General features: G+C 35.5%; 1 protein-coding gene across 1 annotated transcript in view; it reads left to right on the top strand.

Moving 5' to 3' along the window:
- GMPS (guanine monphosphate synthase) overlaps window positions 1–18,847 on the top strand; it is a 52,099-nt gene extending 33,252 nt beyond the window's left edge. Inside the window, exons 8-16 of the mRNA XM_012642916.1 lie at window positions 90–241; window positions 733–906; window positions 2,954–3,059; window positions 6,802–6,917; window positions 9,584–9,709; window positions 12,651–12,766; window positions 15,979–16,109; window positions 17,471–17,643; window positions 18,709–18,847. Coding sequence (XP_012498370.1) covers window positions 90–241; window positions 733–906; window positions 2,954–3,059; window positions 6,802–6,917; window positions 9,584–9,709; window positions 12,651–12,766; window positions 15,979–16,109; window positions 17,471–17,643; window positions 18,709–18,810 — 1,196 coding nt within the window. The 3' untranslated portion in view covers window positions 18,811–18,847. The remainder of the gene's footprint in view (window positions 1–89; window positions 242–732; window positions 907–2,953; window positions 3,060–6,801; window positions 6,918–9,583; window positions 9,710–12,650; window positions 12,767–15,978; window positions 16,110–17,470; window positions 17,644–18,708) is intronic.
- Window positions 18,848–24,294: the final 5,447 nt, after the last annotated feature.

The raw sequence follows: 24,294 nt of genomic DNA, 5'->3' as shown, positions 1-24,294 counted from the left end.
GATCTACCTAGTTTTTCTTTCTACAGTTTGATTTACTTACGATTAAAAAAAGAACTACTAGTTTAAAACACTTCTTCCCTCTCCCCTAGTGATAAATGCTGCTCATTCTTTCTACAATGGAACAACAACTCTACCAATATCAGATGAAGATAGGACCCCACGAAAAAGAATCAGCAAAACTTTAAATATGACTACAAGTCCTGAAGAGAAAAGAAAAATCATTGGAGATACTTTTGTTAAAGTACCTTTCTTTTTGATGTCTTCAAAGTCTATTGTTTTAGATGTAAATTTTAGTATTTTTCCTTGTCTTTATATCAAATAACCAAATTTGCTAATTTTGATTTTTTTTCTTTTGTGGCTGAGAGTTCTAGTGTATACTGTTATTATATTAACCACTAGAAACTTTCGTTTTAAAAAACATTTATAGTTCATGTTGCTAGTCTGTTGTTGTAACTATTTAAGAGTAAATGTTTTCAGTTGATTTTTGGATCTTAATTTATTGGATATCTCAAAGGCTAGATTTCAAGTTCTTGAGGGAAATATTTGCATACTTTTTTGCATCATATTAAAGCACATGTTCTTAAAGGAGTTTATTTTGGAGGTTGGTGGATTTTATATCCTGGTCAGTAGTGCAAAAGGACTCCGAGAAATTTAGCTGAAAGTATAAAATTTTGCTGTCTTCTTAAAAAAAATTCGTATTCTATAAGACTCTTTTACTCCTGTTGGTTATAGATTGCCAATGAAGTAATTGGAGAAATGAACCTAAAACCAGAGGAGGTTTTCCTTGCCCAAGGTACTTTACGGCCTGATCTAATTGAAAGTGCATCCCTTGTTGCAAGTGGCAAAGCTGAACTCATCAAAACCCATCACAATGACACAGAGCTTATCAGAAAGCTAAGAGAAGAGGTAAAAGCTTATGAGAGGTTTTCCATAAAATAGATACATGAAGATTCTCCCTCCCTCGCTCCCATCTTTTTCCCTCCCGATATTCATAGGGTTTTACAGTCATCACCACAGTCTAATTTTAGAACATTTTCATTACTCCTGTAAGTAAACTCATACCCGTTAGCAGTCACTCCTCATTCTACCTGTTGTCATCTCACCCCTCCCCCTGACCCCCACCTCTCTCCTGCCAGCTCTAGGCAACCACTAACCACTAATTTATTTTTTGTTGCTATAGATTTGCTTATTCTGGACAGTTCATATGAATAGAATCATACAATATGTGGTCTTTTATGACTAGCTTCTTTTACTTACCATAATGTTTTCAAGGTTCTTCGATGGTGTAGCATGTTATCAGAACTTTATTCCTTATTATTGCGAAACAATATTCCATTGTATGGATAATACCACATTTTATTTATCCAATGATCAGATGATGGACATTTGGTTTGTTTCTACTTTTTGGCTATTATAAGTAATGCTGCTATGAACATTGGCTACAAGTTTTTGTGGATGTGCGTTTTTATTTCTTTTGGTATATATCTAGGAGTAGAATTGTTAGGTCTGACGGCAACTCTCTGTTTTACACTTTGGTGAATTGCCAGACTGTTATTAAAATGACTATACCATTTTACATTCCCACCAGCAATATATGAGGGTTCCAGATTTTCTGCATCCTTACCAAGACTTGTTACTGTTTTTTTTTAATTGTGGTAAAAAACACATCACATAAAATTTATTATTTTAACCATTTTTAAGTATACAGTTCAGTAATGTTAAGTATATATATGCATATTGTTGTGAAACAGATTGCCAGAACATTTTCATCCTATAAAACTGAAATTGTATACCCATTAAACAGCTCTCCTTTTCTCCCTCCCCTCCCAACCACCATTCTATCTTCTTTTTCTATGTATTTGACCACTTTAATTACTTCATAAGTGGAATTTACCTCTTTTACTGGTTTATTTCACTTAGCATAGTGTCCTTAAGGTTCATTCATGTTGTAGCATGTGGCAGAATTATTTCCTTATTTTAGGATGAATAATATACCATGTATGTATACACCACATTTTATTTGTCCATTTTTTCTTTGGTGGACATTTGGGTTGCTTAGTGCTGCTATGAACATGTGTATGCAAGTGTCTCTTCAAGACCCTCCTTTCAGTTCTTTTGGGTATATACCCAGAAGTGGGATTGCTGGATCATATGGTAGTTCTGTTTTTAATTTGTTTCAGAAACCTTTACACTGGTTTCCATAGCACTTGGCACCATTTTACAGTTCAACCAAAAGTACACTAGGGTTCCAGTTTCTCCATATCCTTACTAACATTGGTTATTTTCTGTTTTTTTGTTGGGTGTGAATTATCTATCTCTTTTGATTTTAGTTATCCTAGTGGATGTGAAATAGTGTATCTCTTATGGGTTTGCTTTGCATTTCCCTAATAGTTAGTAATGTTGAGCATCTTTTCATGTACTTATTGGCCACTTCTATATGTTGGGGAAATGTCTATTCATATCCTTTGTTCCTTTTTTGCTTGGCTTATTTATCTTTTTGTTATTGAGTTGTAAGTGTTCTTTATATATTCTGGTTACAAATCTTTTATCAGATATGATTTGCGAATATTTTCTCCTTTTCTGTTTGTTGTCTTTTCACTTTCTTAATGATATTTAAAGAGTTTTAATTTTGAAACACTAATATCATATTTTCTAAATGCCTTATTTTTCCTAATGAGAACTAGGTCAGAAATAGTGAGTTGGATTACCCTGATTTATTTATATTTAAAAGGTTTATGTTTAAAATGTGTTTTAAGGAAAAATAAGAATACTGCTAAAATATTTATCTAATTCCTTATAAGCACATAGGAGGAAATACTTTAAAACATGCATTTTTAAAAACAATTTTTTAATTTAAGAAAAATGACAGCAGGAAAAGCCAATTTTTTACCCTTTGTTTTCCATGTCATTTTGGTAACTAAATTGTGTTGATTGGCTTTTTTCTTTCCTGTAGGGAAAAGTAATAGAACCTCTGAAAGATTTTCATAAGGATGAAGTGAGAATTTTAGGTAGAGAACTTGGACTTCCAGAAGAGTTAGTTTCCAGGCATCCATTTCCAGGTAAAAAATATTTAATTTTGTCTTTAGGACCTTCATGTTAAAGAAAAACCAATTCAGACAATTCTGAAATAATTTGTCATCTCAGAATATATAACATGAGAGAATGGAAAGGATGAATAGGGAATAAATATTAGGTTTTTAAATATGAAATGTCCAATTTCCTTAAGTACTAAGTTAGTTGGTATCTCCGACATTTCACTTAGATACTTGTCTTATTTTTTATTGTGAAGGTACATCCTCATTCTTTCAAATGCCATGTTTTGGCTTGTGATTATCTCTCAGATTTTTCTTTTAGAGCAATTTTTGTGAAAACATGGTTAAGTCAAAAATGTGTGGTATTTTCTAATACAAGTGCCATCCGGGAACCAATGGAGTGCAGACAGCTTGAAATATCAGTGAAGTGTTTGGGAACAATGTGGCTAATGAACGCCCAGTACATTGATGGCTTGCGAAGTTCTGTTCTGGTGATTTTAATCTTGAAGATGAGCCACGTGGGTGACCTGAGACCAAGGTGGATAAGGGTGAGCTAAAAGCTGTAGTGGAAGCGAATCCATCTCAACCTATGCATGAATTAGCAGCAAGGTTCAACGTTACTATTCCAACAATATTGGAACATTTGAAACAAATCTGCAAGGTAAAGAAGCTGGGTAGATGGGTACCGCATGAATAAGAGGAGCATCAGAAGAGAAATCGTCTCGAAGCTGGCCTTCCTTTGCTGTCATGACATAAAGGTGAACCATTTCTACATTATATTGTTATGTGTGATGAGAAATGGATTCTTTTTGACAGTAACAAGCATTGGGCACCATGATTGGATAAAGATGAAGTGCTGAAACAGTCTAAAACCATATTTTCATTTAAAAAAGCTGCTGGTATCTGGTGATACAGTGCTGGTATTATCCACTACAGCTTCATGAAACCTGGTCAGTCCATTACAGCGGATGTCTACTGCAACCAGCTGGACAAAATGATGCGGATGCTTGAGATTAAACGGCAGAGACTGGTCAATAGAGACAGGCCAATCCTCTTGGAAGACAACGCTTGACCACATGTCACAAAAACAATGCTGTTCAAACTACAGCAGCTCGACTTGGAAATTTTCTGTCATCCACCGTATTCACCAGACCTTGCACCGACTGACTACCACTTCTTCCAGGCTTTGGACCACTTCTTGCAAAGAAAAATATTTAGTTCTCAACAAAGTGTGGAAAATGCCTTCAGTGATTTCATTGCCACTCGCTGTCCAGGCTTCTTCGCTGCTGGCATAAACAAGCTACCATTAATATGGCAAAACTGTGTCGATAGTTTAGGTGCATACTTTGATTAATTATATTGCTTCTTGTTTGAAATACAGTATACTAAACTCTTGATTTGAAATTAGACATTTCATATTTAATGACCAAACATACATTCCTTTGTATTAACTTCATTTTATTAAATACTCATTTTCCATTGTATTATTATTTAAATATCACATGATCTTTGGGAGTCTGGCATATAATGTTGCTATCAGATGAGAAAAGCAAGGCATAGAGATATTTTAATAACATTGCCACACAATTCTTAGTGGTACAGCTAGGATTTGTGTTCTTGTGCTATACCATGATACATTCCAAGGAAGAAGTGAGGGTTAAAATTTGGTTTTTCAAAATCCTTGTCCTGTGTCTGACTTCTTTGAATGGATGAACCATTTCTTTCATGTGCAGAGAATTGTTTGCACAATGCTTTATGTAACTAATTCATGAACAAATAAAAATACTCAATTTTTAAAAGTCATTTGCTGTCATATAGAAAAAAATTATTTAGAGGTGTTATTTAAAGTTAGAACCGAATGTCTTAACCCATTTTTGTTACTAGCTGTGCGTGGGTAAGTCTTGTACCTCAGTTTTTAGCTCTTTATCATAGTGATTAGGTGATGAGGTAGGAAGAATTGTCTAATTACATTAAAAAACATTGTAATATCTAACATTTCTTAAGTACTTGCTACGTACTAGGCACTCTGCTAATACTTTCAACATATTATCTTATTCAATCCTCACAACAGAAGCTAGTATTGTCCTGTTTTACGGATGAAGAAACTTAGAGACAGAGGCTAATTTGCCAAAAGTGATGCAAGTTATAAAGTGTGGAACCAGGATTATATCCCCAGTAATCTTTTTCTTTCTTTTTTTTTTTTTTGTTTGTTTGTTTGAGACAGAGGCTCACTATGTCACCCCAGCTAGATACAGTGGCCTTATCATGGTTCCCTGCAACCTCAAACTCCTGGGCTCAGGTGATCCTCCTGCCTCAGCCTCCAGAGCAGCTGGGACCACAGGCGTGCACCACCACACCTAATTTTTCTATTTTTTGTACTGACGGGGGTCTCACTGTTGCTCAGGCTGATCTCGAACTCATGGCCTCATGCATTCCTCCCACCTCAGCCTCCTAGAGTGCTAGGATTACAGGCATGAGCCACCAGGCCCGGCCTTCCCCACCCCACCCCCAGTAATCATTACCTTAGAGTTTATACTTTTAACCATCATCTTGCCTCCATAAAGAGTGTTACAAAAGTATAACTTATGTGATGATTAGCACTTGTTATCAAATCTGGTAATCAGATCTACTAATTTAAGATCTTTAGCTTCTAACCTGCATGCTGGTAAAGAATGGTCTGGGAATGTAATGGAGGGAGGCCAAGTGGTCCTTTGTTCTTGGTCATTATTTCAATTAGACTCACTTAATATTTTTAAAGTCTATTGTATATGTTGGGTTTTCTGTTATGCATGACTTTATTGGTAAAAAGGGTTTTGCTGCTTTAAAAACAACTTACCTTAAATAAGCTGCTTATTCTAAAAATGAGGAATTAATAGACATGGCTAAGGTTTTGCTATAACCAGACATTTCAAGTGATGTTTGTTGTGGTAAAGCAGCAGAAGCCAATTTTTCTTAATGTTAGATTCATGCATACCTTTGTTTTTGTCAACTTCTGAATATTTGATAAAATGGAAATACCAGTTCACAGTTTTTGGAATTAAACATTCATTATTTAAGATATATTAACAGCATACTACTGTTCCTAAAATTATATTGATAGTTGAAGATGGATGATGGATATAAGGTAGTTCATTTTACTGTTCTCTTTACTTTTATGTATGTTGGGAAATTTCCTTAATCTTTTTTTTTTTTTTTTTTTGAGACAGGCTGGAGTGCAGTGGCACGATCATTGCTCACTGCACCTTCAGACTCCTGGGTTGAAGTGATCCTCCTGCTCAGCCTCCTGAGTAGCTGGGACTATAGGCGCATGCCATCACACCTGCCTAATTTTAGTTTGTAATTTTTTGTAGCAATGGGGTCATTCTATGTTGTGTAGGCTGGTCCTGAACTCCGGACCTCAAGTGATCCCTCCCTCCTTGGCCTCCCGAAGTTCTGGGATTACAGGCTTCAGCTACCATGCCTGGCCCCTTAATAAAAAATTTTAAATATATCGGCACGTATAATATGAATTACAGATATTTACTGGAGAATTTTGTGATACACATTGACTATAAAAAAAAGATAGAAGTCATTGATGTGGAGAAAATTTAAGCATTCTAAAAAATGAGTTAAACGGGAGACTAATGGCTACATTTGAAATTAAATACTTTCAAGAACTTATGATGGTGGACAGATTTTAATTTTGAAAGGATTTTATATTTTGAAAATAGTGACGTTTTGTATTAAATACAAAATTTATATTAAATACTGTTGTTACTCTTATCTTTAGGTCCTGGTCTGGCAATCAGAGTAATATGTGCTGAAGAACCTTATATTTGTAAGGACTTTCCTGAAACCAACAATATTTTGAAAATAGTAGCTGATTTTTCTGCAAGTGTTAAAAAGGTAATAATTTGACACAGCTAATTATAAGGACTTGAATGGATTCTTATTGTACTCCAGTATTTACAGCAAATTTATTAGGATTTTATTATTCGAAAATTCAGATTAATATAACCTTTGAAATGACAGTGAAGAAAGTATTCTATAGAGACTCTTGGATACAGACTTCTCTTCCCAGCCAAGTAAGACTGGATATTCTAAATCCCTAAAAATGCTAGATAAAGTATTTTAAAACACTTTCTTATGTATTACAAGAAAGTAAAGGAAATCCTTTGCATCAGGAATGTATTGGACACAGTTCAAGAAGCCAAAGCTGTCTGCTTCTCTGAGGGCAGTTACTAATCCCACGTGGTCCAGGGCTTTGGTTTTAACAAGTCTATTCATACACAGTGTTTGAATATGAGACTTTGGGTCCAGAAAGTGCTGGGAATTGGATCAGAGATCTCCACCCTGAGCAACACTTTAGCTCCAAATTGGAGATGAATGGAAAAGTCTTCCAGTGTTTCTGCAGATTTGAAGTTTTAATTTATATATCTGTATGGCCCGAAAACTGTAAGCTAAGAGTTTTATTTAATAATTTAAAGTGGACCTGGGTTGGTAGTGCCTCCAGGAGTCAGTCAAGAGGCAGTGTGAATTCTCTTTGGAATATCTTCAGCTAGGTCCTAAAGAATTTTCAAAGACAGAATTCTAACAAATACAAGCTTACAATAAAAGAGACAAAACACATTCAGAAGTAAGGCACCATGAATGAGAGTGGAAACAGAATAAGACCGTCAAAGACTTCAGATACTGGAATTAACAATATATAAAGTAAGTAGAAATAAAAGATTCTATTGATAATAAGGACAAGGTGTAAGGCTGCTAAAAGTGACTGGGTAGCTTTGAAAAAAAATCTAAGCTCTAGAAATGAAAATAATAACTGAAATTAAAAACAGCTAAAGAGAGAATTAGCGAACTCAAAGATGGATGTTTAGAAATTATCTAGAAATCAGTACAAATCATAAAATATGAGTAGAGGGGGTTAAGATAGAATGAGAGGGTCAGTGCTAACATATGTCCAGAAAGAGATAATAGACAAAAATATATTAATTCCTCCACATTGGTGAAAGACATGATGCTTCAGATTCAGGAAATATGATACATCCTAAGGAGGATGAAGGAAAAGAATTTGACATCTCGGTATGTCTCAGTGAAATTTACGGACTGCCAAAGACAAAGCAGCTGGAGAGAAAAGACTGATTACCTACAAAGGAAAGACGATTATACTGAAAGGAGCAGTAAAAACAAGACTTCAGAGTGCCCAGAGAAAATAAGTAACTGTAGTGAACAGCTAAACTGTCTTTTAAGAACAAGAGCAAAATAAAGTCATTTTCAGATAAACAGAATTTACTATCAACAGTTCCTTAAGAAGCTAAAGGCAGTGACTTTCAACTCTGGCTATGTATTAGAATGATCTGGGGGAGCTTTTGAAGTTTACTATTTTTGGCCCATCTCGTTAGAGTTTCTTACTTAATTGATCTGGCATGGGACCTGAACATTCCAAGTAATTTGTGCAGCTAGGGTTGAGAACCACTGTTTTTAAAGAACTGACTTCAGGAGAAGGAAAAGGATTCCAGGAGAAAAGTCTGAGATACAAGAAGGAATGATAAGCAAAGAAAATGGTAAATGAGAAAAATTGAAACAAACATGGACTGTCTAAAATAATACACATAATGATCTCTACTTTTTTTTTTTCTTTATATTTTTTTGGTAGAGACTAGGTCTCACTCTTCCTGAGAGAGCTACTTTTTGGTGTTTATTTAAAAATATGTAACAATGTATATAGCTGAAATAGCATGTAAACCCCAAGGGAGTTGATTTGAGTTAAAGCTTTCAAACATGGTTATACTGTTTACCAGAAGGACAGAAGATTCTCTTTTGCTAAGTATCCATATCAACACTTAAGGGGAACTACTAAAAGAAATAAAGGGTTTAACTTCAAAACTAGTAAAGGGGAAGTAAATGAGCTGGGAGAAATCACCAGTTCAAAAGATAGCAAGAAAGAAGAAAGAAACCTAAAATGGGACAAATAGATACTACAAATAAGATAGATGGTAGAATGCAGTTCAACCATATCATTAACTCACACTTAATGAGAAGGACTAACATCTCTACTTAAGACATAGATTGACAAACTAGGTTGAAAACTAAATCTGTTTAGTACAGAACAGTAAATCTGAAAAGTACAGTCCGTTTACAAGAGATACTACTAATACCTGGGGATAAGAATCATGAAAGTTAAAGAATGGAAAAACATGTACCAGACAAATAAACCAAATAAAGGAACTGGGTGGGTCTGTATTAATTTCAGACAAAACTGACTTTATGGCAAAAAGTATTAGAGGTAAGATTTGACTCAGGTAAGTTTTGTCACTTGGTGGTGACAGGGAATTAAAGCCTCGATGTATGTAAATCTAATCTTATTTCTTATCCTGAGATTTAGCTTCTTCATAGCCTTAGTCTGCAGGAATGAATTTCTGGCATAGTGCGTAGCACACACAAGTGAAGGAGATACCAAAAATAATCTGGCGTAAACCAGTAAGTGTAGATACATAAGATCGTAGTAAATACCAAACGAGTGAATACTTGATTTCTTGAAACCTGAAAAAATGTCTCATTGGTTTTCTTAGCCACATACCCTCTTACAAAGAGTCAAAGCCTGCACGACAGAAGAGGATCAGGAGAAACTGATGCAAATTACAAGTCTACATTCACTGAATGCCTTCTTGCTGCCAATTAAAACTGTAGGTGTACAGGTGAGTTGTGTGAATTTATTGACCTGTGACATACTTCCTGAAGTTTGCTCTTTTCAGCAATATTGAAATAGGAATTACTTAGGAAAGTGAAATATGAAAGTATATATACCAAGTTTAGAAAAGTAAAAAGGCAATATCTTATAGAATATTTATGGAGTTAATAGTTATAGGAACTAAGTATTAGGGCTGAGATTTTGTAGTTTTGGGATATCTGTCAGCTCTAACCAAAAGTAAAAATTAAAAGGACCATTTGCTGTAGGATTGGCTGGCTTGCTTCTGTCTTGCGGGGGAGGTATGAAGAGGTCCTCATTTATCCTTCTAGGTGTGAAATATACCGTTGCTTTAGAAGTCTTTAACTGCAGTAAGGCATCCAGAAGAATATATTACACCATTTAGTTCTCATTATCAGCTTGTATATTCCCTAAATGAGTGTTCTCTGCTTCTTCAACCTACCATCTCTCTCCCTTAACTGTGGTGTACAACTAATGTTTTTTGTGTTTATTATTTTGCCTTTCTAGTTGTAAAAGCATGTGAGAATAATATAATTCTCATTTTTAAAATGCTATTCATGAAATGATTTTATTTCTCCTTTATTTATATGATCCTCAAATGAGTTTCTGGGGGAATAAAAGCTTGGGAGTATAGGGGAGACGGTTTCTTTTCTGTTTAGAGTTTGTGGTCAAATGGAAACTAGGAAAGGTGTAAATAATTTAACTCAAAATGGTAATTGGGCCAGTTATTGGGTTCATGTGTTTTTAATGTCTTCTTATGGAATTATGTGTAGAAAGTTTGTTTTAGAGATTCATCTAAAACTTAATAAGCATAATCATTTTGTAAATACATGAATTTGTCAGTTTAAATTTCTCCTTGCTTTGATTTTATGTAGTTTGGTCTGTGAACAAAACAAAGTGTAAAAACTCATTGTTACTTTTAAATTAAACTAAAATATTTTAGTTCATGGAAATGGTAAAGCTAGCTATTTTGCCCTGTCTTTACTCACCTTTTAAAAAACCCCATGTGTAAGCTGCTTATATTGTTCTAAAATTACTATTGAAATAAGCTTTCTTGGAATTGTAGAAATAATTTTCTTTTAGTGGCTTATGGATTATCTAATTTGTCATACACAAATTCATTTTGAAATTTACTATATTTGCAGGCAGATATTACCCTACTATATAAAGATAGAAGTATAGGCAGGTTATTTAATTCTTCATAGTTTTTCCAGCCCTAAGTAAACCTGTTATAGAAAACTTTCACCATTGTATGCTAACAGGGAATTGAGTTGAAATTTTAGGGAAGTGTTATAGATACTAATGTTACAGATGAATAGATGTTTGAGTTAATGTAATTTCTTGGACGAGTGATTTCTTTTTTGAAAATCAGCTTAATCAGGCTCTACTACCCTTCCCACCAAAAAAAAGTTTCTTTTGTTATTAGATACCTAACTTTAGTCTTTAGGCCTTTGGAGCTGAGACCTTTGTCCAGGTAAAAATAATTCATGGTTAGTATAACAATGAGGTTATTTTGTAAATACCAAAGTAAACCATACTTGTAAAAAATCAAAATACCTAAAAAAAATAATTCTCTTCCTACTCTCTAATAGGTTTGTTTGTATCTTTCCAGAAATGCTTATTTTAAAAAGAAAAGAGGGGATTATGAATACACATTGTTCATAAACTTTTTTCTTTTAATGGAACATCATCAACTTATCTTTCCATGCCTTTCCAAGTAGATTCTTCTTTTTTTTTTTTTTTTTTTTTTTGAGACAGTGTCTCACTCTGTTGCCTGGGCTAGAGTGCCGTGGTGTTAGCCTCGCTCACAGCAACCTCAAACTCCTGGGCTCAAGTGATCCTTCTGCCTCAGCCTCCTGAGTAGCTGGGACTACAGGCATGCGCCACCATGCCCGGCTAATATTTTCTATATATTTTTAGTTGTCCAGCTAATTTTTTTCTATTTTTAGTAGAGACGGGGTCTTGCTCTTGCTTAGGCTGGTCTTGAATGAACTCCTGACCTCGAGTGATCCTCCTGTCTCGGCCTCCCAGAGTGCTAGGATTACAGGTGTGAGCTACCGTGCCCAGCCCCCAAGTAGCTTATTCTTCTTAACTGCTCCCTCATATTCCACATATACTGTAATTTATTTAACTCTTCTTCTACCAGTGACTGTTTAAATTGTTTTCAGTTTTTTTTTTTTATTATAGACATTTTAGCAGTTACTCATGTATTTATGTAGGATCATATTTTGGATTACAGAGCCATGTATATTTTATATTTTATAGATACTGTCAAATTAGCATACTGTCAAATACTTTTTAAACTTCTATAGATGCTATCAAATACTTTGAATTTTCATATTCTTAGTACCTGACATTCTGGGTATTAAGTAGTTATCTAATGAATCTGTTAACATTTTAAATTTGCTTTTTTAAAACAAATTATTTTGATTAAACAGGACAAGGGAAAAGGGAATCAATTATTAATTTTATTTACTTATTTTTAAATTAACCTTTTTAGCTCATGTTTAAACAAATTGATAAATAAATGTGTATGAGTTGTTTTCGTCTCCTGCTTTAGGATCCTTTATCCACCCAATAAACATGGGCAGATCTTGTGTGCCAGATTAAGTATGCTGGTTATCCACAGTTCGGCAGGTATTTGGGATGAAATCCCAGTAGACCTCTCAGACATATATTGAATAAATTCTTGAAATTACCGTGACACTTTATGTCTGAACCAATTGGGATAGGATTTAATATGGGATTTTAATTGGAAATTTATTTATACCATTAGATAACTAATATATACTTTATTCAAACAATATATTCTTGTTAAAAAAAAACCCAAAATTGCTATTAATAGCGTCACCATTTGTAAAATATTTTTCAACACTTCTTTTGACTTCTATAAAACTATTAAAAATTATTGATTGTATTTCTGTTTTCAGGGTGACTGTCGTTCCTATAGTTACGTGTGTGGAATCTCCAGTAAAGATGAACCTGACTGGGAATCTCTCATTTTCCTGGCTAGGCTTATACCTCGCATGTGTCACAACATTAACAGGTATGTTCTGTGGGAGGCAGGGCAGGGGTGTGTGTAATGGAAGAGGATGTGTGTTTTAAGGTCTTTTCTGTTAATGAAAGCCCAAAAGGCTAAAGTGTAGATGTAGGTAGGTGATGGAAGATAAGAGTGAATGGCTGTGTTTATAGTTCAAATATGTGCATAGGTCACAGTTTAGCAGACTTAATATTGTGTTTTGACCCTTCATCACAATGTAGTCATCTTTTTGTTTTAAAAAATTTGTTTAAAGGAGAAATAAGATTTTTATTTTAGTGCAAGATATTAAAAGCAGCTATAAAACATGTCCTCCAAATTAGCAGCTTGTACTAGCTATTGGTTTTATGGTAACATGTTTTATTCCAGAAGGATTGAAAAAAATGTGTACAGGTTATAAAATTATGAGCATTCGAGACTTAGTTAATAGTAATTTCAAGAAAAATCAAAGAAAAGAAATTGGCATATGTCAAATATCATTAAAATAGCTATATTTAAATGTATAATTTATATTTTTAGATATAATTTTCCTTTGATTTGCTTATTAATTGCTCATGTTGGCTATATCAACAGTTGATTTATAATCTATTTCTTGTACTCAATTTCATTGTCCCATATATAGTTCAAAAATCTCACTTGTTTTGTATCAGACTGCTAATTAAATGTTCTTATTTCACAGTTGTTCACCCTCTTCAGTTTTCTTCATGGGTGTTAGGCAGTTAACTGAAAAGAATTACTTGAGGTTTCATTTTACTCAGTTGCTACAGAAATTAGAAACCTGCCTGTTAGTGTTAACCTAGCAGAGTGTGGATAGTTAGAGATAAGGTGTCACAGGGAAGCCAAGTTTTTACTGATGGAAACATGCCCATTAAAAAGCTTACCCAGATGACTGAAGGCCCCCAAGTACTGAAGTCCCTTCAACATATTGAAAAAAAAAATTATTAGTATCTTAAACAATGGTAAATTTGTAATTGCCTATTTTGAATGGAGATAATTATCTTGGTTAGAACAATTGTTCATAATTCATCTTCTTAGGAATGCTAATAGCTAAATAAACTATATGTCATACAGAAAATTCCCTTTCCCTAAGTTTAACTCCACTGCTTTTACTCTGTAATTAGTATGTTTTTCATTTCACAGCATCCTTAGTTTTCTCTCTTTTTTTCTTTTTCTTTTGCGAAAGGGCACTCACCCTTGTTTAAACTTTATCCTTTTATATGCTGGTTTTTCTCTTTTTTGCCCCCATTTGTCTCTCCTTCCTTACCCTTACCTCTCTCCTCAAAAAAGAAAAAAATACAAAGCCTAACAACCAGCAAACAAAAAACTAGATTTTTAAATATGGACTTAATCCCTTAAAAGAATCTTGGTGAACTTCAGATTTGTCTGGGTCCTTTTTGGGAATTGGAATTTAAAAATATTTTTCCATTTTTCCCCCCTAATTTGGATGAGGGAATCTTTGTACAGCAAACAAAAAACTAGATTTTTAAATATGGACTTAATCCCTTAAAAGAATCTTGGTGAACTTCAGATTTGTCTGGGTCCTTTTTGGGAATTAGAATTTAAAAATATTTTTCCATTTTTCCCCCCTAATTTGGATGAGGGAATCTTTGTACAGGAAGGGACTGTTCCAGTTTTACTATTCTGCACAATGTGAATGACTACCTGCCCCTCTATACTGTAGTGATTACTCTCACTTATAAGAAAGGAGAAAGTGAAAAGGGCAGGTTCATGGCATTCTCTTAACTAATCACTTTCTCCTCTAAAGATTTTTTTATTAGCTCTAGGGACTATATTGTTTAGAAGTATGGCATACTTTTTATATGTGGGACAAAAACCTTCTGGTATAGTATGTTGGGAAGGAAGCAATGAGGTAGTTGGTAGTAGTGGTGGGTTTTGCTCTAAGTACTGTTTTCTTTTGGGTATTTTACTCCCACGTACGTACTAAGGGGAAAAAAAAAAAACTATTAAACTTCACCATGGTAATTGCCAGGAGAGACTTACTTTCTTTGTTAAAAGACAGGGCTAAGGAAAAGGGACAGTTGTCTACTGGCTGGAGTTGGAGTAGGGAGAGCTAGCTCTAGGTAGATTGCATTCATATATCTACCTGACTCCCTCTTGTTTTCTGGGTGAGGGTTATGAAATAGATTCCTTCAAACCAGTGGCAAGATACACTTCAAGTTGTTATAATTGTCTGATTCTAATTGCTTCAAGGTATGTTCCAAACCCTGCTGTATTAACACGTAACATTGTATCTTCATGTCTTTCAAACATGCATTTACTTAAAGCAGTAGCAATTCATTTGTTTAGGAAGGAAATAGTAGAATACCAAGTCCTATTTCAGTGGTCTTTTTAATGAATTATAAATGAGAATCTCTCTGTCTAGGATCACTATTTCTCAAAATGGAAAAAAAATATCGAGTGGTCAACCCACTTTAGGAAATTCGCTGTAATTTCATCTTAGAGATTTCTAGGGCATGTTAGCATATTAACAGTTTCTGAAGTCTTGTCAAAAAGACACCTATTTTTTTATTTAACTATGTGTGTAGTTTCCTAGGGCTACCCATAATAAATTGCCATAAACTGGGAGGCTTACAACAGCATAGATTTATTCTTTTATAGTTCAGGAGGCCAGAAGTCTGAAATCAGGGCGTTGGCAGGGCCATGTTCTTTCTGAAGGCTCTAGGGGAGGATCCTTCCTTGCTTCTTCCTAATGTCTAGTGGTTGCCGGCAATCTTTGGCTTGTGACTGCATAACTCCAATCTCTGTCTCCATGTTCACATGGATTTCTTTCCTCTGTGTGTCTGTGTTTCCAAATTTTCTTGCTCTAGAAAGGACACCAGTCATTGGATTAGAGCCCACCCTGATCCAGTATAACGTCGTTTAAACTTGATTATATCTACAAAGCCCCTTTTCCAGCCACAGATTCTGGGTGGACATGAATTTTTGGAGACATTCTTCAATCCAGTACATTAGGTGAAAAGAAGGTTGTCATAATCACATGTATCTTTGCACGTTCTATGATACTGGCATTCCAGAGAATGCACTTTGTGGAAGGTACATAGAAGATAGGCCTTCCTATAATCTTATATCCTGTCCTACTCATGTGGGGAGTTGACGTGGGTAGAAGAGCCTAAAAATAAATGGAAAGAATGTTACTCTATGTACCTTGCTTCTCATACTAAAATGTATTTTCTTTATAATTTTTACCTCTTTCCTTCTAGAGTTGTCTATATATTTGGTCCACCAGTTAAAGAACCTCCTACAGACGTCACTCCCACTTTCTTGACAACAGGGGTGCTCAGTACTTTACGCCAAGCTGATTTTGAGGCCCATAACATTCTCAGGGAGTCTGGTAAGTTGCTCGTTTTGTTTATCACTGCATGCTGTAACTAGCTTTGGAAGCTTGGCATTAATATTTCTAGCAGGAGACCGTGGCTTTTGATTTAATTTGAGATGCTTTTGTTTTTGTTATTTAATTCTATGGATGGTTCTGTGATGTTGCCTTCTACCTAGCTCTTTTTTTTGGAGACAGAGTCTCGCTCTGTTGCCTGGGCTAGAGTGCCATGGCGTCAGCCTAGCTCACAGCAACCTCAAACTCCTGGGCTCAAGCAATCCTTCTGCCTCAGCCTCCCGAGTAGCTGGGACTGCAGGCACGCGCCACCATGCCCGGCTAATTTTTTCTATATATTTTAGTTGTCCAGCCAGTTTCTTTCTGTTTTTAGTAGAGACGGGGTCTCGCTCTTGCTCAGGCTGGTCTCGAACTCCTGTGCTCAAGCAATCCTCCCGCCTCGGCCTCCCAGAGTGCTAGGATTACAGGCATGAGCCACCGTACCCAGCCGATGTTGCCTTCTAAATAAGATTTATTCACCTTGTGGCTATTTGTGGACATGTGCAGAGTGGCAAAAAATTTGAATTGCTAGACTCACATGTTCCCAGATGAAGTTGAACAGATTGACACTCTGCCTTGTTTTTACTCTCATATTATAAACAAGTGTCCTTTTCATGATGTACTTGGTGCCATATTTCTTGCACTTTTATGCTTTTTGTTGGCGGTTTTGCTGTTTAAAATTATGGCCCTCAAACATAGTGCTGAAGTGCCGTCTGAGTTCCTAAGCACAAGAAGGCTATGAAGTACCTTATAGAGAAAATCTGTGTGTGAGATAAGTTTTATTCAGGCGTGAGTTATAATACTATTGATTGTGAGTTCAGTGTTGATGAGTCTACAATAAATATTAAATAAGGTGTGTTTAAACAGAAGTGCACATAAAACAGAGTTATGTATTGATCTATTGATCTCTTGCTGAAAGTATTGCAGCCAGAGGCTTGCAGGGACCTAACCCTGTATTTCTAGGAGAAATGGTTCAGTATATTGCTAATTCACTAATTGCAGTATAGAATATAACTACTGAGAATCATGAGAGTCGACTCTTTCTCTTTATAGCACATCTCTATGACGTCACTGCAGTGCTCAAGTTGTAATACTGTGGGAGTAGCTTAAATTGATGCATGACGACAGTCTTAACTGTGGTGTGTATGTGTGTATACATGGGTTGTCTGGAAAGTATCCAGCCATGTAATATGAAAAATGATGAAAATTATGGCTGGATACTTTCCGGATAGCCCTCGTATATGTGATTTTAGATATCGTCTGGGAAGATTTACAGAGTGCTTTTCCATGGTGTGGTGAATGGTTCTTCGTGTTCTTTTCTCTAGGTTATGCAGGGAAAATCAGCCAGATGCCAGTGATTTTGACACCGTTACATTTTGATCGGGACCCACTTCAGAAGCAGCCTTCATGCCAGAGATCTGTGGTTATTCGAACCTTTATTACTAGTGACTTCATGACTGGTATACCTGCAACACCTGGCAATGAGATCCCTGTAGAGGTAATTATGTTTTTTTTTCTAATGTACATTTTCAGTACATCTTACATTTTATAATATGGCAAATGGAATAGGCTATGACAGTGTTGATATTTCTGGGGTTGGTTTTCTGTTCATAAGGTACGCTCTTTTTTTTAATCTGCACACATTTGACTGTTTAATACACCATAGCAGAAGAAGTCCCTAAGTTTAATGTACCCTCCAAATGTCTGATTACTATGTAGAAAGTAACCAATTGTAATCTATAATTTTATCTAATCTTGCCAACCTCTACTTTATAAATAGTATTCCCCAGAAGAAAACTCTAGGAATGAAGAAGAGTTTGTTAGAAATAAGGATGAGATTTGATGGCTTTATAGCCATGCCCTCGAGAATTGCTTAATTTCTGCCTACTAATAGTTCTTGTTTCTTTTTTGATTACCTTTTCTCCATTCTTCTATACCTCCACCAGAGTGTTCTAAAGGATCTATTTACATAATAGCACATGAAAATCAAAGTGAGACTTTATTAGTTTTTACCACTGCTTCATTATAGCTAGCTGGGTTAGGGAATGTGGCTTAGAGTCTCTTTTTCCTAAAGGCTCGAATTTGCCGTTATCTCTGGCCAGTCAAGTGACCAGGCCATTCTCTCCTCTTATATACTTGACATTAATTATTATAGTGCACTGTATACCACCTTGGTGGCCTCAGAGTTGGATGTTTAAGCCACAGATAATTTGCAAAGCATTGGTTAAAATATATAAAATCACATTTGGATGCTATAGCAAAGTCAAATTGCTGTAAGTATTCTGAAACACTTATTGTTGGACCAGTAACAAACACAACTTGTAGACTAGTACCTGTTTGTGGATCAGACTTTGAGTAGTATTGAGTTTAAGTCACTAATATCTATTATAGAGGAAAATAAATTCACTATGTAAGATTAGCTGGAGACCATCCCACATATATGGGGGACAATAGTGAAAATAGAGCACATTTTAATTTTAAATTGCAAATGTAAGCCCTCTAGGACTATTGCACATGCGTTGGATGCTGGCTCATCTATATATAATTTTTCTTTTTATAACAGGTGGTATTAAAGATGGTCACTGAAATTAAGAAGATTCCTGGTATTTCTCGAATTATGTATGACTTAACATCAAAGCCCCCAGGAACAACTGAGTGGGAGTAATAAACTTCTTCTATTAAAGTACCGTGTGCAGTTTAAATTGATTAGAAATCATTCCCATTATTGATATGCAGTACTGTGAAAAGAATTACTGGGATCAGCTGCATCACATCTGCGTTCTCTACAGCAAAAATCTACGACTTAAGAGCTGAGTTGGGATAACAAAAAGGGACTGAAGAGTTTGTACGGGTAAATAATCAAAGCACCATTGCCTACACTCAGACAGGTTGATAATGCTTTTGCCTTTGCCTCACTTATTCTTTATGTATAAACTCACTGTTGCTATTGATGTCTCCGTCTATGAAGATGTATGAAGGTGGGTGAATTTAGGGGTAGTAATGGGCTTCAGTTTCTTTGCCAGTTTCTAAAAGCTGTTAGAAACACCCATTATTTAATAGTATGACTTACTGTGTATGCATACCTTTTGGAGAATCTGAATTTTCTTGTAAGTAATCATTTCTCCAAAGGGTGAGGACAAGATGACCATATCAGATGAAGATATAGGTGGGCTGTTGAGCCACTTTTGCAGGACACTGGGGCTATAAAATGAAAGCTACCTTAAAATGGAAAAGCACCAGAAATTTGTTGAAGTTCTTTAGAATTTTATAATATCACAGCCATGGGAGGAAGAAACTATGAATGGTCTCAAATTTCTATGAATGGTCTTAAAATGTTCTCAAACCATGTTCCATATAGATGCTCTGTTACTCATTGTCAGCTTGTTCATTAGTAAGGAGCTTATCCTCCTGGCCTTATATTACCAGCTTCCGCAGCCTTGCATAGAAAGTTTCTGTTCTCTCCCCAGAAGAAACTGTCTCAGTGATGTCTCTGGTGTAGTGCAGATAAGAGTTTAAGAGGAGAGTGTTAATCTCTTGTTGGCTGGTCAGAGGAACAGCTCTGAGATCATGGAAGCCATGATGCGTGTCTACAGCTTACAAATGGGAGAGGAAAAGTGCTTATGTCATTTAGTAAAGAGTTGTAAAATGAACTCTTTAATCTGTAGACAGATTTATTACTTGCTACTCAAAAGTCTGTGACCAGTCTTGCTCCATGCAAGGTATTTGCCAAACCTTAGAATCCTTTCTACCAATTGTAATAGAGGATTTAAGAGCTGGTGCAGGACTTGTTGCCATTGCCACCAGTTTCTAACACATCTTTTATAACATTCACATAAGAACTATAAAAATAGACAGTAGTAGACTTAAATTCTGGAGCCGTTTCTCTCAATATTTTAGCAAAGAATGTTATCATGTTTTTCTCTTACCAATTCCATCTCAGGTTGCTGCCTCTTTCCTTGTTTAAAAGGTCTTTTCTAGTAATTAGATAGGAAATTTTGTTTGGGATTCAGTGTTAGATAAACAACAAAATGATGCATGGCAGAAATCATCTTTTCATTTTGGCTGATCCAAAGGACAAGAAAACTGCTGCTGGACCAGCCAGGGAAGAGCTTCTGTCTATTGAACAAATAATTGTACCCAAGACAAAGGAATATTTCACTTGTACAAAACTTGAAGTGTTCATTCTTTGTCCTGATGAAGAGGTACTCATGATCGCCTTCTGGAAAGAGAATATGTTAGTGACTTGGTCTTAACAGATTTAGAGTCATGTTATTTTAGAGCTAGAATAGACAGCCTACAAAATGCCTACCATGTGTGTCAGTACACATTTATGTTTATATGAAAAAATTTCTAGCCAAAATGTCTTATGATTTTGTATTCAAGCAAACAGTAGGAATCTAGGAGAAATTGAGAGTAAGAATGTTTTTTCCTGGAAGTATGTCCTTTGGAATACAGCTGCACTGAGATAGTCCACGTAAAGAAAGTAGGATGGTCACATAAGTTTGAGAAACTGCTGTTCACTGTCCTTCCATTTTGGAGATTCATGATATACGTGATATTCAAAGCTCTGAGAAACTGTGAAGTTAAAAACAATTAAATACTGTTTAATTTAGTGTTTTCATGATACTTATCAGTTAAACACCTTTTTACATAGTCCTTCTTAATATGTACTTTGTAATATAATACTAGGAAAATGATTTCTCCAAACACATGTTGACATGGTACACATTTTTTAAAAATCTAAATTGTATGGAATTCAGAAATTTCCTAATATTTAGTACTGTCTTCCTTTGGACAGCACTTTTTGTTTTGTACCATATAACATTACTCTATACCTTCATAGTATTATCTGAGCTGCTGAGAAAAGTGAAGGTTGCACTTCCATTTTTATAGTTTAACAAGCTCAGCTTAGGAATGGTTGCCTAATGAGTTTCAGAATTAAATTTCCGGTTTCCTTAGTCCCAACTGTCTCATTAAGTATATTCTAACACGTAAAATTGCATTAACTTATGGGATGGTTATTTTTGGCTAAGATTAGAATAGTGGCTACCTAGCTAATAAACATTGATCATTGGTTATCCTGGGCACATTGTGACTTCATTCCCATTGCTTACCACCTACCTGGGACATCTCTCTGATTAAGTATATTTTGTTTCTCTGTACGTATTAGATAGAAGGAGGAAAACATATCAGTGAAGGCGTCATTGATTTCTAAGATTGGCAGGCACAAAATTTTCAAGAACCAAATACCCAGTTCTATCTTTGCCCCATCTATGATCATTGGTTCTGTTAGAAATAACATAGTTAGCCTGACATAGTCTCTAAGGACAGGTACTTAAATGTATCCAGGAGATAGGGTTACACTGTTTCCCAATCTTTTTCTGCCTCTTAATCTTGAGATAGCTGCATGCATGTAGCTCAAGCATGCATCTCAAAAATTTGTTTTCTCACTGTGTGCTTACCTCCTGACATCTTATTTTATTGAATAACTTGACCCTAACCTCTAGAGAATGAGGGCTTTCAGATTATGTAGGCAGCGCTGTCCATCTTTAGTGCTTTGCCCTGCCATTGAACAGCTTTGTGAACTTGGTCGTGTCATTTCTGTTTCTTTATTTGTAAAATGTGGCAACTAGACTGGGGCTGGATTTGATTTAGAAATTTAAGTTCTTATTTTATAAATAACAAGCAAAATCATAGCAGGAGATAGAATGGAGAAACTGGATGGCTTTTTGTGTTTTTTTTTAAAGTTCTTTTAACATCAGAATATGGCCTAATCAAAGGTAAACATCAAAATGCATTATAAAAATCGAATACTGATTACCTTTTTGTGAAGCAGTGGTATATAGATCAGTGAGGTTTGACCACTTGAGAATCCTCTATGAGATGACACTTGAAATATACCCATTAAAGTGTTCCTGGTAGAAATCTCTTTACTGTGTGTTTTTGGAAAAGCTGACAGAGAATATGCTTTGGCTTTAAGACTATTGAAAAGTTTCCTATCAGTTATATACAGCTAATTGTTGACAGAGCTGGAGCTAGAATTCAGGCTTTCTGATTCTCTACGTTGATGAGGTAATGTTCTAAGGCCCTTCAAAGCAAAGCTTCAAAGGAAGCTCTCAGTGTATGAATGACCATAATGGAAAAAAATGTACTTCCAAAGTGTTAATTATCTTGTTACTTAAAATACGAAAGTTTCTGGAGATAGCACTCTCTTTCAGAAATTCTCTGACTTCCTCATGCCCAGTGTTACAACCTTGCTTCTTCATTGATACCTTTCCATACTACTCCCCACGCTCTTCCTGGCTCTCCAGAATTCTCATTGTTATGTGGCAAGGACATGCCTTAGCTCAATGGATGCTCCTTTTATTGGCCCAAATCCAGAATGTAGTGTGGAATGGATACAGGTTGGATGTCTCCAACCTTTAGAAAGCACCCAGTTTGTCCTTACTGAGGTAGTTTAACCACACCAGGTGATAGAGGGAACCAGGAGTATGGATAGATTGTTGGCTGTTACATTCCCGAACATTACATTAATGATAAGTGAAGAGATGTGGACTCCCCCAAAGAGTGTTAAGATGGCAGCTGCCAACCCTAGTTGAAGAGGCCCAGATATTCCATGAAACTCTAACCTTTCTGTCAGTGTTTTTCAACCCTGAATATCTATTATTACACAACCTGAGGAGTTAAAAAAATACAATGACCAGATTGCCAATTAAATAAAATTAGGATTTGGGGTGGAACCCAAGCATTTACAGTTTCAAATCTCCCACCCAGAGTAAACTATTATGGAGGGACATACCTGGCCTATCTAGTTATGGCTTAAAATCTTAGACCTACAGGTGAGAAACAGGCCATAGAGACTGTCTTGCTGAATTTCTCGGAGGTACATTAGTTCAGATCCAGGGACCAGATTCTGGAACTTATTCTGTCTATACTATATTGTAGGTCAGACACTCCAAGGGCCTGTTTGGTAGTATTTAGGACAGCTGATATAATTGTTGCTTGTATGGAGATCTGCCCTACAGCTACACAGGCTTCGCTTTCATCCTTTCTTCCTCCTTGTTTTGCTTTTCCTTCCAAGAGGAGAAATCCACCTCTACGCTGCAGCCAATTCTCCAGTTCTGACTCTAGCTAGGTCATGAAACAGCTATTACTGCACCAATACAGAAATTCTTCTGCAGCTGTGTCCTTGGGTGTCATTCTTTAGAGAGCTAGAAATTACCTATCTGCAACCTAAGTTTCTTAAATTAGAATCATTTGAGCAGCACCATCTTAATTTACTCATTAGGATCTTTGTTCAGTGGTGAATCCTGTGGCATCTTTTGACTTTGTTAAAGGCCCTTGGTTAGCAAAATCATGAGACTTTGGCTGTTTCTTGGGTATATTAAGTTTAATAGCTCCAAAGTCTTCTGTTGTCCAGGAATCTTAAACCTTGAATAATCCAAGTAGAGTATATATATATACCTTTGGAGAATACAGATTTTTAAGGTAAATAATTTTCTGTCTTTGCATCTAGTATGACCATTATTATAAACTTGATATTAAATGAAGTGAATATAAACTTCCTTTTGAACATATTTTTTATAGAGAAATATTTTGTTAATTGGAATAAGTAGTATAGTTGTTTTGAAATCACTATGTAATTGTTCATTGTATATTACAGTGTCTGTTTTGTGTTGTAACAATGTTGGCATAAAATCGCTTTGCTAAGTTAATGTGAAGTGACTTTAATACCTTTTGTCTTCAGTATACTTCATAAAGGAGGAAATGATTACTTTCCTAATTTGTCATGAGGCTTCAGGGTTTATGAGAAAGTCCAAGAAGCAAGCGTGAAGAGGATAGGCATTATCAGGATATGGGAAATAAAAAACTGTGTATAGTGCCATGGGTTTCTGGATAATAAACTTAATCTACTTCCCTTACATTTATAGGAGGGTGTCAGTATTTTACCCAGAGTGTTAGCAGTAGGCATAATGGACATCAAACATTGGGCAGCTTTTTAAATGATCAGCTAAAGGGGTGTGTGTGTGTGTGTGTACACGTGTTTCCAAAATTAAAGTTTCATATATACGTACAGACTTATGTGACTTCTTGCATATTCATTTATATTTGATCAAATCTTTTATCAGTTTCTCAAAACATAAATTAA

This window comes from Propithecus coquereli, unplaced genomic scaffold (genome assembly GCF_000956105.1).
Source record: "Propithecus coquereli isolate 6110/MARCELLA unplaced genomic scaffold, Pcoq_1.0 Scaffold19, whole genome shotgun sequence".
NCBI classification, from domain to species: Eukaryota; Metazoa; Chordata; class Mammalia; order Primates; family Indriidae; genus Propithecus; species Propithecus coquereli.
Note: the sequence above shows the minus strand (reverse complement) of the source record. Positions and strands in the feature narration are given on the sequence as shown.